At 45.1% G+C, this 16752-nt stretch overlaps 1 protein-coding gene across 2 annotated transcripts in view; it reads right to left on the bottom strand.

Moving 5' to 3' along the window:
- Positions 1–16752, bottom strand: part of LOC112235717 (ATP-binding cassette sub-family C member 3) — a 61819-nt gene that overhangs the window by 22242 nt on the left and 22825 nt on the right. Inside the window, exons 5-10 of one of the 2 annotated variants that reach the window (XM_042305592.1) lie at positions 13498–13623; positions 13133–13194; positions 12742–12873; positions 1763–2002; positions 809–986; positions 263–424 (exon numbers count right to left, since the gene is read on the bottom strand). In XM_042305592.1, coding sequence (XP_042161526.1) covers positions 263–424; positions 809–986; positions 1763–2002; positions 12742–12873; positions 13133–13194; positions 13498–13623 — 900 coding nt within the window. Of the gene's footprint in view, positions 1–262; positions 425–808; positions 987–1762; positions 2003–12741; positions 12874–13132; positions 13195–13497; positions 13624–16752 lie in introns of those variants that run through there. The other variant, XM_042305593.1, reaches the window with a different exon arrangement.

Genomic DNA, 16752 nt, shown 5'->3' with positions numbered 1-16752 from the left:
GACCAATCAACACAGAGACAAGGCATGACCAATCAACACAGAGACAAGGCATGACCAATCAACACAGAGACAAGGCATGACCAATCAACACAGAGACAAGGCATGACCAATCAACACAACAGAGATGGACCCTGGTTCAACAACACAGACAGACCAGACATGACTAATCAACACAGATGTCATTAGATCTACTTCCCCTACAGTGTACTAGTTATTCTATGGCGGACTAATAAACCCACCTCCATGGTAAGAACCCACCCACCTGCCACAGGAAGTATAGCGCCAGTATGATCTGAAGTGGGGCGGACCACAGCATGTTGAGAAAGGTGGTGAGATCCATGAAGCGCTGAGCGTCCACTGACATCAGGTTGACTATCTCTCCCACTGTAGATGTACGCTTGGCCGCGTTCGTGATGATCAGAGACTAGGGGGAGAGAACAGAGAAAGAGAGAGATAGAGGCAGAACAGAAGATAGAGAGAGAGATTCAGTACTTTCGCCACTGTAGTGAATGTGTGTTTGCGTGAATACATGCATATGGGTATGTGCGCGCACGCTTCTGTGTGTGTGTGTGCATGCTCCTGTGTGTGTGTGTGTATGCTCCTGTGTGTGTGTGTGTGTGTGTGTGTGTGTGTGTGTGTCCTGTGTGTGTGTGTGTGTGCTCCTGTGTGTGTGTGTGTGTGTGTGTGTGTGTGTGTGCTCCTGTGTGTGTGTGTGTGTGCTCCTGTGTGTGTGTGTGTGTGTGTGTGTGTGCTCCTGTGTGTGTGTGTGCTCCTGTGTGTGTGTGTGAGAGATTCTGCCTGTGTGTACCTTCCTGTAGATAGCTCCTATGATGGCGGTGCGGAGCCTCATCCCGGTGACGAAGCAGTACTGGAAGTGTTGGTGCAGGATGAGGGTCTGGAGGAAGGCTGTGCAGAACATGAGGAATGCCAGGGCATAACCCCACCAGGTGGGAGCTTCCTTCTGCTTCGTGAACGAGATCAATAAACTAGTGAGAGAGAGCGAGATCAAATGGAAATAAATGGATTATTACTGTTAAGAAAATGTCTTGCAGCTTAACATACTGAATATATACAAATAATATGTGATCTGAAAGTACAATGAGCAAAGGGCCCGAGCGAAGGACATAAAACAAGCAAAGGAAGGTGCAGTTTTTCCATTATGAGCCAACCACCATGACACCCATGTGGTTTATGGAAAGATATGATCTACCTAACAATCTACCACTGTCTCTTCTCTCCAGGAAATAAATCATTAATAAACCCCTCTTTACAACACAGAGGGGGTTTATGCTTTCACAGAAAAGCGACCATCATTCAAATACACACCCAGTCACGATAGCCTACACCGAGAAGACATTTACACATTGGCTTTGCATAACATTCAAATAAGACCATAAGAACGAAAAACGAACATCATGCAAACTTAAATTTTTTGAGAAAACGAGAGACCATGATAGATTGTTAGGTAGATCATTTCCTTCCCTAAACCACATGGGTAAATACTGTCCAGGTACTTGGAATCACTGTGGTAGTGAGAGGAACAATGCTGTCCTGTCACCTTGTAAAGCCACAAGGAAACAGATGCTCCTATGATGGGTCTGAAAGAGGAACTACTGCAGTTATATTGAAATATCTCACAGATCTTTATCTTTACTCAGAACTTCAAATTGTATTCAGGCCCAGGTTCAGCGTGTTCATCTTGACATATAGGCTTCAAAACAGCTTCATAAGGGGTTATAATGCTTCGTGGTGCTCTACGTACCTGAGGAGCTGTGGGTTGACGAAGGTGATGAGGTCCTGTAGGAGTTTAAAGGCAGATCCGATGAGGAAGTAGGGTCCAAAAGCCTTGATGAGGGAGCGGAGGAAGGAGGGCTTCTTGGGGGTTTTCTTTTTGGACAGCAACACATCCACCTCCTCAGGACTGTTCTCCCCCCCTACGTGGTTGGACTCTCCCGCTGGCGGAGGCTTGGAGTACAGAGCCTGGGTGGACCGGTCCTCAGCACTGTGGAGAAAATGGCAGGAAATGAGTTTCCAGTAGAAGAAGCATTCATCAAATTCAACTTTTTCCTTGAAGTTAGCAGATATATTGCATATGTTTGTGAGATTTTCTCCCAGAGATCTGAATGTAGAGGGTTAGATTTCAATAGAGGATGAATCAATGAAACACAACCCTCCTTCACACCCCCAATTACAAGCTTAGGCCTCTCCTTCATATAACTTTACTGGTCCTTCTGTTTACTGAAGGTAAGGGAAACTTGGCAGGGAAACTGAAAAGAAAAAAAGAAAGGAAAAGAAGGGAGGAAGGAAAGAGAAAGAAGGGAGGAAGGAAAGAAAAGAAGGAAGGAGAAAGAAGAGGAAGGAAGGAAGGAAGGAAGAGAAAGAAGGGAGGAAGGAAAGAAGAAAGAAAGGAGGGAAAGGAAGGAAGAAGGGGAAGGAAGGAAAGAGAAGGAAGGGAGGAAAGGAAGGAAAGGGAAGGGAGGGAAAAGGAAAGGAAAGAAGGGAGGAAGGAAGGAAAGGAAAGAAGGGAAGGAAGGAAAGAAAGAGGAAGAAGGGAGGAAGGAAGAAAGAAGAAAGAAGGGGAAAGAGGAAAGAAAGAAGGAAGGGAAAGGAAGGGAAGAAGGGAGGAAGGAAGGGAAAGGGAAGGGAAGAAGGGAGGAAGGAAGGGAAAGGGAAGGGAAGAAGGGAGGAAGGAAGGAAAAGGGAAGGGAAGGAAGGGAAAGAAGGAAGGGAAAGGTTTAAGGGAACTGTAAGGGATGATGCATTAGGGAAAATGGGGTGGGGAAATAATTGCAGGAAGGAATGGTACTGTAATTTCACCCCTCAATCTTTGGAGGAAAAGGGAAAAAAGGGGGAAGGAAGGTAAAGTTTGAAAGAATGGAAGGGAAGAAGGGAGGAAGGAAGTTCAGGGAAGGGAAGCTGGTGTTAAGGAAGGAAGGGAAATTTACATTGGAGTAAGGAAGGGAAAGAAGGGAGGAAGGAAGGAAAGGAAAACATTTGTCAAGGGAAGCCAGGGAGGAAGTCAGTGCTAGGAAGACACAAGGTAAGGGAAGAAGGAAGGGAAAGAAAGAAGGGAGGGAAAGAAGGAAGGGAAAGAAGGGAGGAAGGAAGGGAAAGAAAGAAGGAAGGAAGGGAAAGAAAGAAGGAAAGAAGGAAGGAAGGAAAGAAGGAAGGAAAAAGAAGGGAAGGAAGGGAAAGAAGGAAGGGAGGTTTACTACAGGTTTACTACTGTAAATTATGATGCATTATGGGAAAATGTGGGTGGGGAAATAATTGCAGTATTTTCAATGGTACTGTAATTTCACCCCTCAATCTTTGGAGCGCTTAAAACCTTTTGACCACAAAATGGGGGCATGGTTTGTAGTTTGAGAGAATGTGTGGAACAACGGAGGTTGGAGTTCAGCAGACAAGCTGGTGTTAAGTGATTTTGGACCAGAAATTTACATTGGAGTCATTTTGCAGACGCTCTTATCCAGAGCGACTTACAGTTAGTTATGTACGACAACCATCTCGTCATAACTAAAACATTTGTCAATACAGCCAGCTACAAAGTCAGTGCTAGTAAGACACAATGTAAGTATGGAACAGTGGGAACAGCTGTGTGGCCTTCACAAGCTGAAGTAATGGAATTGTGGGGCCCATGGCTGTGTGGCCTTCACAAGCTGAAGTAATGGAACTGTGGGGCCCATGGCTGTGTGGCCTTCACAAGCTGAAGCAATGGAACTGTGGGGCCCATGGCTGTGTGGCCTTCACAAGCTGAAGCAATGGAACTGTGGGGCCCATGGCTGTGGCATTGACAACCTGAAGCAATGGAACTGTGGGGCCCATGGCTGTGTGGCCTTCACAAGCTGAAGTAATGGAACTGTGGGGCCAAACATGGCTGTGTGGCCTTCATTAAGCTGAAGTAATGGAACTGTGGGGCCCATGGCTGTGTGGCCTTCACCCAAGCTGAAGTAATGGAACTGTGGGGCCCATGGCTGTGTCTGGCCTTAACAGAACTGAAGGAATGGAACTGTGGGGCCCATGGCTGTGTAGCCTTCACAAGCTGAAGGAATGGAACTGTGGGGCCCATGGCTGTGTGGCCTTCACAAGCTGAAGTAATGGAACTTATTTCAGGCCCATGGCTGTGGGCCTTCAAAGCTGAAGGAATGGAACTGTCTCAGGGCCCATGGCTGTGTGGCCTTCCATTTCAAGCTGAAGGAATGGAACTATGGGGCCCATGGCTGTGTGGCCTTCACAAGCTGAAGCAATGGAACTGTGGGGCCCATGGCTGTGTGGCCTTCACAAGCTGAAGCAATGGAACTGTGGGGCCCATGGCTGTGGCATTGACAACCTGAAGCAGAAAGTTGTTTTGGGGTAAATGTTTATGCTCTAGCAAGTTTGTTTGACAAGCTTTCTGGTTAAAGGTTTATGTGGTAGCCAACTGCTTGCTTTTGATAAGTTAAAAATGTATATTTTCACTTTGAGAAAAACATAAATCCAATCAATTATTAAGATGGTAGGATTGAAATGTTTTATAAAAAATGGCAGAGAGAAAGCAGGTAGTTTCTGTTTAGAGCAGAAAGACGGTTTAATCTGGTTACCAGCTGGTTTGAAAATCACAGACTTTTTTGAACTCCACTGCTTTCACACCAATGTTCAGATTTTTGGATATAAATATGCACTTTATCGAACAAAACATACATGTATTGTGTAACATGAAGTCGTATGAGTGTCATCCGATGAAGATCAAAGGTTAGTGATTAATTTTATCTCTATTTGTGCTTTTTGTGACTCCTCTCTTTGGCTGGAAAAATGGCTGGGTTTTTCTGTGACTTGGTGGTGACCTAACAATCGTTTGTGGAGCTTTCGCTGTAAAGCCTTTTTGAAATCAGACACTGTGGCTGGATTAAAGAGAAAAATGGTGCCTAATATTTGTGTGTTTGACAAATTTGATTTATGCGATTTATGTTGATTTGTATTTGGCGCCCTGCAATTTCATTGGCTGTTGGCGGGTTCCGCTAGTCCTAGACAGGCTAATGCTATTCCAGCCATTAGTATGAGCAGTCCTCCCCTCAGCAGCCTCCACTGAAATCCATCCTAGTGTGACTTGTATTTAAAGGATAAGTGCCTGGTGCAATAATAAAATGGCGTGAGGTTAACCCTTGCCCCTGTTAACACCCATCCAATGTGTTTTTAAACTTCAGTAGAATAATCAAGTATCTTTACCGTTATATGTGACAAAGACCGAGGAAAATACAACAAATTAAGTCATTTGACATGTTTATGTAATATTAGAGATGGACTGTTTTCAAATAGAGTTTAAAAAAAAACACAGCTGCAACAACATAAGCACAACACTTCTTCACAAATCTATAATTTCACAGTCAGAAAGTGTTGTGTGTGTGTGTGTGTGTGTGGTGTGTGTGGTTTCTGGTTTATCTTCAAGAAGACTCTGCATTCTAGAGAAGTGGTCATTCGGTTTGTCAAGCCTGATGACAGGCGGCATATTCTCTCCAATAACACTTGGGATGCAAGGGGCAGAAGCCAGATCCAGTACCACAGGACACAGCTTTGAATAAACAGCCTGCCAGCACTGGAGAAGGGACTCTCGAAACGCCTCCCTTTACCTCTTCCAGGTATTTCTGCAGCTCACAGAGGGCACTAAATGCCCTGCCAGGTTGACCCTCCAGCTGGACAATGACCTCCGACACAATCTTCGATGTGAAGAAGCTATATTTCTAATGCACTTTGGTCAAGATGCTGGATTCATCTTCCTGGGGTCCTGCTGCTCCACGTTTGTACTCTCTGATTTGTTGAAGTACAAAAGATTCTGCTTCCCTCATCAGTGGCTCTGTTGAGCAAAGTGTCAGAGACACTTAGATCCATCAGGCAAGCTGCTGCAGGGGTTGGATCAACGTTGGCTGCCAGAGGATTCAGTATGAATGCGAAGTGTTCATATAGTGACTTCAGGAGGACATGTGCCAACTGTTTTGCAACAGTAGTTGACTGCAAGTGTGCCTCAAGTTTGAGAAAGCACGGCACCACATCAGACAGTGATTGGCTGTCAGCTTGAAGTTGGTCAGTATGGATTGCGAACTGCTCAAGCAACTTCACAAGCTGTTCTAGCTTGGCCCAGTCATGTGCCGTGCTTCCCTACAGAGCAAATTCTCCAGTGTAAAAATAATAATAAAATGGATTGGTCTGTGGACCCATATAGACACTAGAACAGTGTTCAATTAACATACTGCTTAGTGTAAAGCCTTATTAAAATATTTCCCAGAGTACCTTGCCTTTCTAGTAAATTGTAAAGTTAACATCCATGGCTGTATTTGTTAGTGACAGATAGGGTTGTTGAATTCATCCATTTTCAGTCCTATGGACTTCACCAAGTGAAATCCTAAGAGAATATGTTATCATTAAAAAAAATTAAAAATATATTTAATTGCATAAGGCCTTATTTTAAGGGCCTAGATTTACCCCATTTTTGTATTTTAGTTAACTTTTATTTATTCAGGGGACCCCAATGAGATCAGGGTCTCATTTACAATGGTGTCCTTAGGACAATGATACAACAAATTCAAAATTAACTACAAAATGACAGAATCAACACATCTTCAAAACACCACAAATAAAAATGATTTACATTCAACCCCATTAAATGAACTCAACATTAAAGTCCTAAACTGCCCTAGAGGCACCAGAGTGTCAAGATGTAGGGCGCCATTTCAAAAATGAAGGGGGGGGGGGCACTAAAACTGAAGGCGTATTTACCTAGAAGTGAAGTTCGGTAAGTCGGACGGTTGTGTAGCAGAGCTTTGTAAACAAAACAGGAGTAATGAAGTCGTCTACGGGACTTTAATGAGGACCAGACAACCTTTTGATACAGGATGCATTAATGCATATTAAAACGGTCCTTTGCAATAAAGCGAAGATGTTTTTTTAAACGTGAAATTATGTCAATCCAAAAGCCACGATACGGTGCATTCGGAAAGTATTCAGACCCCTCAACTTTTTCAACATTTTGTTACGTTACAGCTTTAATTGTAAAATGTATTAAATTATTTTTACTCATTAATTTACACACAATAGTCCATATTGACAAAGCAAAAACAGGTTAAGAAACGTTTTCAAATTTATAAAAATAAATAAATAAATGTATTTGCATAAGTATTCAGACACTTTGCAATGAGTCCCGAGATTTATCTCAGGTGGATCCTGTTCACATTAATCTTCCTTGAGAAGTTTCCTCAACTTGATTGGAGTCCACCTGTGGTAAATTCAATTGATTGGACATGATTTGGAAAGGCACACGCCTGTCTATATAAGAACAAAACAGTTGACAGTGAATGTCAGAGCTAAAAACCAAGCCATGAGGTAGAAGGAATTGTCTGTAGAGGCCCAAGACATGATTGTGTCGAGGCACATGTCTGGGGAAGGGTACCAAAACATTTCTGCAGAACTGAAGGTCCCCCAAGAACACAGTGGCCTCCATCATTCTTAAATGGAAAAAGCTTGGAACCAGGGGGCGAAGGTAAACCTTCCAACAGGACAATGATGACGTATACAGCAAAAACAACAGAGAAGTGGCTTTGGGACAAGTCTCTGAATGCCCTTGAGTGGCCCAGCCAGAGCCCGGACTTGAAAATAGCTGTGCAGCAACACTCCCAATCCAACCTGACAGAGCTTGAGAGGATCTGAGAAGAATGGGTGAAACTCCCCAAATACAGGTGTTCAAAGCTTGCAATGGCATACCCAAGAAGACTCGAGGCTGTAATCACTGCCAAAGGTGCTTCAACAATGTACTGAGTACAGGGTCTCAAAATGTATGTAAATGTGATATTTCAGTCCTTTTTATACATTTGCAAAAAATGATAAAACTTTTTTTTGCTTTGTCATTATGTGGTATTGTGTGCAGATTGATGAGGAAAAAATGTATTTAATCAATTTTAGAATAAAGCTGTAATGTAACAAAATGTGGAAAAAGACAAGGGGTCTGAATACTTTATGAATGCACTGACTGTATGTATAGGTGGGAACCTGCTAGATGACAGAACTATGTAATGCATAAATTTGATTTTTTTTGTCACATTGTGCTGCCTTGCTTAGTCACGTGTAACTTATATTGGAATACAGACAGAATTAAGATATACAACAATTTGAATATTTATTCACCTGTAACTTGCATTCAGAATGTCATTCATAATGACTGCTAGAGTTAGGAATATCGTGAGGAGACTAACCTCTAAACTGGAACAAACATTTCAGTAAGGAGGCGAAAAAAAATATCTAACTTGATTGGATTCATTTAGAAAAATGTGTGTTATTTATCTTCGTGTAGCTTAAGACTAATCAAATGTACATGCACACATAGATATTGAAACAAACAATAAGAAATAAAAATCTACTTACAATAAAGCTTGCTGGGAAATATGATAATGATGGGCGTGGTTTTGGTTCAAAGTGATGTGTATAAGTTTCTGTATTAGGCCCCTGTATTAGGGTAAATCTCAACCCCATAGAAAATCTTTGGAGGGAGTTGAAAGACTGTGTTGCCCAGCAACAGCCCCAAAACATCACTGCTCTAGAGGAGATCTGCATGGAGGAATGGGCCAAAATACCAGCAACAGTGTGTGAAAACCTTGTGAAGACTTACAGAAAACGTTTGACCTCTGTCATTGCCAACAAAGGGTATATAACAAAGTATTGAGATAAACTTTTGTTATTGACCAAATACTTATTTTCCACCATAATTTGCAAATAAATTCATAAAAAATCCTACAATGTGATTTTCGGGATTTTTTTCTCTCATTTTGTCTGCCATAGTTGAAGTGTACCTATGATGAAAATTACAGGCCTCTCTCATCTTTTTAAGAGGGAGAACTTGCACAATTGGTGGCTGACTAAATACTTTTTTGCCCCACTGTATAGTCATGGGTGCTAAGTCTACAATTTACATGAAAGACAAGGCACCCTGGGAAATATTTCAATAAGGCTTTACACTTAGCCATGTGTCACTATTCCGGAGTCTATATGGGTCCATAGATGCAACACGATCAGTGTTCATTTAACACCGTCAGTGATCATTGTTTTGGTTTTCAACACTGGAGAATTCCATGCAGGTTTTAAAGCTTTTGAAAAAAAAACGTGACAGATGAGATCAATAATAAATATTCTGTTGCAATTTCCAGTTGGCTCCTCTTTCCTATTAAGTGGTATAATGCTTACTTCATTGAGACTGTGCAGCTGGAAAAAATTTGGTCATAGAATCACTCTTCGAAAAATACCTGATTTCAAAGTCCGTAAAATTCCTATTTTCACCTTTTCATTTAGCACCTAAAATGGACGTGATATCAATGTCTGGAAAATACTTATAAAAGACGTCTTTTCAACGTAATTTTGCAAACTGGGTGACTTCTCTCTCTCCTATTGTGTTTTCCAACCAAGACCGGAGATGAAAAGACACTGACTCATCATATCAAATGCTCAAAAGGTGCTGCTCACTGCAGTGGTTTCTATCCAAACAAAAGGTACTGGACACTGCATTGGTTTCTATCCTAACAAAAAGGTGCTGCACACTGCAGTGGTTTCTATCCTAACAAAAAGGTGCTGGACTCTGCAGTGGTTTCTATCCAAACAAAAGGTACTGCACACTGCAGTGGTTTCTATCCTAACAGAAGGTACTGCACACTGCAGTGGTTTCTATCCTAACAGAAGGTACTGCACACTGCAGTGGTTTCTATCCTAACAAAAAGGTGCTGGACACTGCAGTGGTTTCTATCCTAACAAAAGGTACTGCACACTGCAGTGGTTTCTATCCTAACAGAAGGTACTGCACACTGCAGTGGTTTCTATCCTAACAGAAGGTACTGCACACTGCAGTGGTTTCTATCCTAACAAAAAGGTACTGCACACTGCAGTGGTTTCTATCCTAACAAAAGGTGCTGCACACTGCAGTGGTTTCTATCCTAACAAAAGGTGCTGCACACTGCAGTGGTTTCTATCCTAACAGAAGGTGCTGCACACTGCAGTGGTTTCTATCCTAACAAAAGGTGCTGCACACTGCAGTGGTTTCTATCCTAACAAAAGGTGCTGCACACTGCAGTGGTTTCTATCATGCTCGCACACGTACACTCCAGTACTCAGAGCTCATAAAAACAAATCAGCACATCTCTCAACTGTTCTGGGAAAGAGTTGAAAAGGGAAACTACTGTTGACTTAGGCTGTGCAACCTTAAACATGAGAAACCATTCTCTACACATTCATACTACTGGGTCAATATTGTTGTAAAAAAGGAAAATAAGGAAAGAAGGGAAGTGATTTTTAAACAGTAAGAAAATTACTAATTAAAAAATGTTATTGGAATTTGCAGGTTTCTCTTTTCTTTGTACCTAGAAGTAGTGAAATAACTGGAAGCCTTTGAGATAAGCATCACCAAATAGAATGTGTTCCAGGAAAGACTAAGGAAATTGAGCAATGGTATACCCAATGTTCATGTTGACGTTAATCTCTCCCTCCCTGTGAGCCTTGGCTTGCTCCACATTCCTGTCTCCCTCCCTCTGTTCCACCCTACATCCCTTGCCTCCCTCCCTCTCCCCCACTCTCCCTCCAAGCCTTGACCTGTCTAGGGTGTCAGGTAGGGTGGAGGTGATATGGTCCTTGACTGGTCTCTCAAAGCACTTCATGATGACGGAAGTGAGTGCTACGGGGCGGTAGTCGTTTAGCTCAGTTACCTTAGCTTTCTTGGGAACAGGGACAATGGTGACCCTCTTGAAGCATGTGGGAACAGCAGACTGGGATAAGGATTGATTGAATATATCTGTAAACACATCAGCCAGCTGGTCTGCGAATGCTCTGAGGACGTGGCTAGGGATGCCGTCTGGGCCTGCAGCCTTGCGAGGGTTAACACGTTTAAATGTTTTCCTCACGTCGGCTGCAGTGAAGGAGAGTCTGCAGGTTTTGGTTGCGGGCCGTGTCAGTGGCACTGTATTGTCCTCAAAGCGGGCAAAAAAGTGATTTAGTCTGTCTGGGAGCAAGACATCCTGGTCCGTGACGGGGCTGGTTTTCTTTTTGTAATCCGTGATTGACTGTAGACCCTGCCACATACCTCTGGTGTCTGAGCCGTTGAATTGCGACTCTACTTTGTCTCTATACTGACACTTAGCGGAGGGAATAGCTACACTGTTTGTATTCGGTCACCTTGCCCTGGTTAAAAGCAGTGGTTCGCGCTTTCAGTTTCACGCGAATGCTGCCATCAATACACGGTTTCTGGTTTGGGAATGTTTTAATTATTGCTATGGGAACGACATCTTCAAACAGCCATCACTAGCACAGAGAGGCGGCTGCCTACATACAGACTTGATATCATTGGCCACTTTAATAAATGGAACACTAGTCACTTTAATAATGCCACTTTAATGAATGTTTACATTTCTCACCTCATGTGTATATACTGTATACTGTATCCTCCACTACCTATTCTATACTATTACATCTTAGCCGCTCTGTTACTACTCCATATATTTTATACTTATATATTCGCATCACATTCCTATAGTAGACTATGTGTATTAGTTTGTGTTGTGGAATGTGTTAGATATTAGGTTTTGTTGTGGAATGTGTTAGATATTAGTTTGTGTTATGGAATGTATTAGGATATTAGGTTTTGTTGCAGAATGTGTTAGATATTAGGTTGTGTTGTGGAATGTGTTAGATATTACCTGTTAGATAGTGCTGCACTGTTGGATCTAGAAGCATAAGCATTTTGCTACACTCACAATAACATCTACTAACCATGTGTATGTGACCAATAAGATTTGTCTGTCTCCCTCCCTCCCTCCCTACCTGTGAACCTTGATCTGCTGCAGGTCCCTCCCTTCCTCACTCTACTCCCTCCCTACCTGTGAGCCTTGATCTGCTCCAGGTCCCTCCCTCTCTCCCTCCCTCCCTCCCTACCTGTGAGCCTTGATCTGCTCCAGGTCCCTCCCTCCCTACCTCCCTCCCCCTCCCTCCCTTGATCTGCTCCAGGTTCCTCCCTCCCTCCCTCCCTACCTGTGAGCCTTGATCTGCTCCAGGTCCCTCCCTCCCTCCCTCCCTCCCTCCCTACCTGTGAGCCTTGATCTGCTCCAGGTTCCTCCCTCCCTACCTGTGAGCCTTGATCTGCTCCAGGTCCCTCCCTCCCTCCCGCCCTCCCTACCTGTGAGCCTTGATCTGCTCCAGGTCCCTCCTCCCTACCTGTGAGCCTTGATCTGCTCCAGGTCCCTCCCTCCCTCCCTACCTGTGAGCCTTGATCTGCTCCAGGTCCCTCCCTCCCTCCCTCCCTCCCTCCTGTGAGCCTTGATCTGCTCCAGGTTCCTCCCTACCTGTGAGCCTTGATCTGCTCCAGGTCCCTCCCTCCCTCCCGCCCTCCCTACCTGTGAGCCTTGATCTGCTCCAGGTCCCTCCCTCCCTACCTGTGAGCCTTGATCTGCTCCAGGTCCCTCCCCCTCCCTACCTGTGAGCTTTGATCTGCTCCAGGTCCCTCCCTCCCTACCTGTGAGCCTTGATCTGCTCCAGGTCCCTCCCTACCTGTGAGCCTTGATCTGCTCCAGGTCCCTCCCTCCCTCCCGCCCTCCCTACCTGTGAGCTTTGATCTGCTCCAGGTCCCTCCCTCCCTCCCTCCCTACCTGTGAGCTTTGATCTGCTCCAGGTCCCCCCTCCTCCCTCCCTCCCTCCCTACCTGTGAGCTTTGATCTGCTCCAGGTCCCTCCCTCCCTCCCTCCCTACCTGTGAGCCTTGATCTGCTCCAGGTCCCACTCTCTCAGCAGCTTGGGGACAACCTCCTCTGAGCTGTCCCTCTTGTTCAGTGACCACAGGTCTTTGGCTTCCAGAGGGTTCCTATAGCCTTTGATCGCCATGCTGGGACAGGGAGGGACACAATGCAAAACTTTGTAAAGAGAGGGATACTTTATCAGTATCCATGGAAACCATTGCACAGAGAAGACTGCTGTTTGCAGTTCTATTCATTATTGATCAAATGGACCGATTAATTGAATAACATGTGTGAATATGAAGTAGCTACAAGCCATACAAATATATAGGACAGACACAATGATGATGAACGGGACATACTTGTTATGTGTGTGTGTGTGTGTGTGTATGGGGGAAATGGTTTTACCTAGTGAACCACCAGAAGGTCATTGTGGAGAGGAAGCCAGCGGTCGATTGAGGGCAAGGATTCTGAGGAGAAAATTACAGAGTAAGAAGATAGTAAAAACACACACACTGTGGCCTATCGTTGTGGGGACCAGAAGTCCTCACAAGAATAGTAAAACAAGAAAATATTCAGACAAGTGAGGACATTTCACCAGTCCCCACAAAGAAAAAGGCTATTTTAGGCTCAGGGTTAGGAGTTAAGGTTAGGGATTTGGGGTTAAGGTTAGGAAAAATGTGATTTTGAATGGGAATCAATTGTTTGGTGCCCACGAGTAAAGTAAAACAAACGTGTGTGTGTGTGTGTGTGTGTGTGTGTGTGAGACTCACGGGGTCTGTGTCGACATTGGAGAAAAGGGGGGGTTTCTCATTGAAGCAACAGAGGATCAGCTGTGATACAACCAGACTGAAGTAGAGATAGAAGGTGATGAAACGCAGCTTGTCTGGAATCTCACTCTGAAACACAAGACAGGAGAAATACTTGATTGGCCCGTTGGAGGACATTGTGTCATGAAAGCCATTTCTTAAAAGGAGTATGACGGACACTAAAGCTGGGTGAACACTACATGATCGTGGCCCCGATTTGTCTGTTGCAGACAAGTTTTGGAGATCTGAGACACGAATCAAAGTTTATTTGTCACGTGCGCTGAATACAACAGGTGTAGTAGACCTTACAGTGAAATGCTTACTTACAGGCTCTAACCAATAGTGCAAAAAAGGAATGTGTGTGTGTGTGTGTGTGTGTGTGTGTAGGTAAGTCAAAGAAATAAAAGAGTAAAAAGACATTTGAGAATAACAGTAGCAAGGCTGTATACAGACACCTGTTAGTCAGGCTGATTGAGGTAGTATGTACATGTAGATATGGTTAAAGTGACTGTGCATATATGATGAACAGAGAGTAGCAGTAGCCAGGCTACATCCAGACACCTGTTAGTCGGGCTGATTGAGGTAGTATGTACATGTAGATATGGTTAAAGTGACTATGCATATATGATGAACAGAGAGTAGCAGTAGCCAGGCTATATACAGACACCTGTTAGTCGGGCTGATTGAGGTAGTATGTACATGTAGATATGGTTAAAGTGACTATGCATATATGATGAACAGGGAGTAGCAGTAAAAGATGCGTTGGCGGGTGGCGGGACACAATGCTGTTAGCCAATATGTGGGAGCACTGGTTGGTCGGGCCAATTGAGGTAGTATGTACATGAATGACTAAGTGACTATGCAAATAGGATAAACAGAGAGTAGCAGCAGCGTAACAGAGGGGTGGGGGGGTTGGGGGCACACAATGCAAATAGTCCTGGTAACCATTTGGTTACCTGTTCAGGAGTCTTATGGCTTGGGGGTAAAAAAAAAAACTGTTGAGAAGCCTTTTGGTCCAAGACTTGGCGCTCCGGTACCACTTGCCATGCAGAAGTAGAGAGAACAGTCTACGACTGGGGTGGCTGGACGCTATGCGGGGTCGTCACCGACGCTCGTCGTTTAACGTGAGCGGGTCAGAGACGCAACCTGAGGCTACCGATCCAGTCTTTGAGCAGTCCCAGACATCCCCGATATTTTCAAACCCGTTTCATTTTACCAGCAAATCCCTTGTGGTGTGAGATGTGCAACAACAAGTTTCGACAACGGTGATGAGCAATAGCCAATGAGAGATCTGAAGTTCACAAGCTATGTTATTCAATTCAGAATACTGGACAACAGACCTACTATTTCTCTCTCTGTCTCTCTCCCTCGCACTTCCTCCCCCTTGCTCTCGCCACACAGCCTCATCCCTGCCTAACCCCCAAAAACAACGTCCCTGCCTAACCCCCAAAACAACGCCCCTGCCTAACCCCCAAAACAACGTCCCTGCCTAACCCCCAAAACAACGTCCCTGCCTAACCCCCAAAACAACGTCCCTGCCTAACCCCCAAAACAACGTCCCTGCCTAACCCCAAAACAACGTCCCTACCTACCCCCAAAACAACATCCCTACCTACCCCCAAAACAACATCCCTACCTAACCCCCAAAACAACATCCCTACCTAACCCCCAAAACAACATCCCTACCTAACCCCCAAAACAACGTCCCTACCTAACCCCCAAAACAACGTCCCTGCCTAACCCCCAAAACAACGTCCCTGCCTAACCCCCAAAACAACATCCCTGCCTAACCCCTCAAAACAACATCCCTGCCTAACCCCTCAAAACAACATCCCTGCCTAACCCCTCAAAACAACATCCCTGCCTAACCCCTCAAAACAACGTCCCTGCCTAACCCCTCAAAACAACGTCCCTGCCTAACCCCTCAAAACAACGTCCCTGCCTAACCCCCAAAACAACGTCCCTGCCTAACCCCTCAAAACAACGTCCCTGCCTAACCCCTCAAAACAACGTCCCTGCCTAACCCCTCAAAACAACGTCCCTGCCTAACCCCCAAAACAACGTCCCTGCCTAACCCCCAAAACAACGTCCCTGCCTAACCCCCAAAACAACGTCCCTGCCTAACCCCCAAAACAACGTCCCTGCCTAACCCCCCAAAACAAAATCCCTGCCTAACCCCTCAAAACAACGTCCCTGCCTAACCCCCCAAAACAACGTCCCTGCCTAACCCCCAAAACAACGTCCCTGCCTAACCCCTCAAAACAACATCCCTGCCTAACCCCCAAAACAACGTCCCTGCCTAACCCCCAAAACAACGTCCCTGCCTAACCCCCAAAACAAAATCCCTGCCTAACCCCTCAAAACAACATCCCTGCCTAACCCCTCAAAACAACGTCCCTGCCTAACCCCCAAAACAACGTCCCTGCCTAACCCCCAAAACAACGTCCCTGCCTAACCCCTCAAAACAACATCCCTGCCTAACCCCAAAACAACATCCCTGCCTAACCCCCAAAACAACGTCCCTGCCTAACCCCCAAAACAACGTCCCTGCCTAACCCCCAAAACAACGTCCCTGCCTAACCCCCAAAACAAAATCCCTGCCTAACCCCTCAAAACAACATCCCTGCCTAACCCCTCAAAACAACATCCCTGCCTAACCCCTCAAAACAACATCCCTGCCTAACCCCTCAAAACAACGTCCCTGCCTAACCCCCAAAAACAACGTCCCTGCCTAACCCCAAAACAACGTCCCTGCCTAACCCCTCAAAACAACATCCCTGCCTAACCCCTCAAAACAACGTCCCTGCCTAACCCCAAAACAACGTCCCTGCCTAACCCCCAAAACAACGTCCCTGCCTAACCCCTCAAAACAACATCCCTGCCTAACCCCCAAAACAACATCCCTGCCTAACCCCAAAACAAAACCCCAAAACAACCCCTGCCTAACCCCCAAAACAACGTCCCTGCCTAACCCCCAAAACAAAATCCCTGCCTAACCCCTCAAAACAACATCCCTGCCTAACCCTCAAAACAACATCCCTGCCTAACCCCTCAAAACAACATCCCTGCCTAACCCCTCAAAACAACGTCCCTGCCTAACCCCCAAAACAACGTCCCTGCCTAACCCCCAAAACAACGTCCCTGCCTAACCCCTCAAAACAACATCCCTGCCTAACCCCAAAACAACATCCCTGCCTAACCCCCAAAACAACGTCCCTG

The sequence above is a fragment of the Oncorhynchus tshawytscha genome, linkage group LG24, assembly GCF_018296145.1.
Source record: "Oncorhynchus tshawytscha isolate Ot180627B linkage group LG24, Otsh_v2.0, whole genome shotgun sequence".
Taxonomy (NCBI): domain Eukaryota; kingdom Metazoa; phylum Chordata; class Actinopteri; order Salmoniformes; family Salmonidae; genus Oncorhynchus; species Oncorhynchus tshawytscha.
This window is presented reverse-complemented; position numbering and strand designations above follow the sequence as displayed.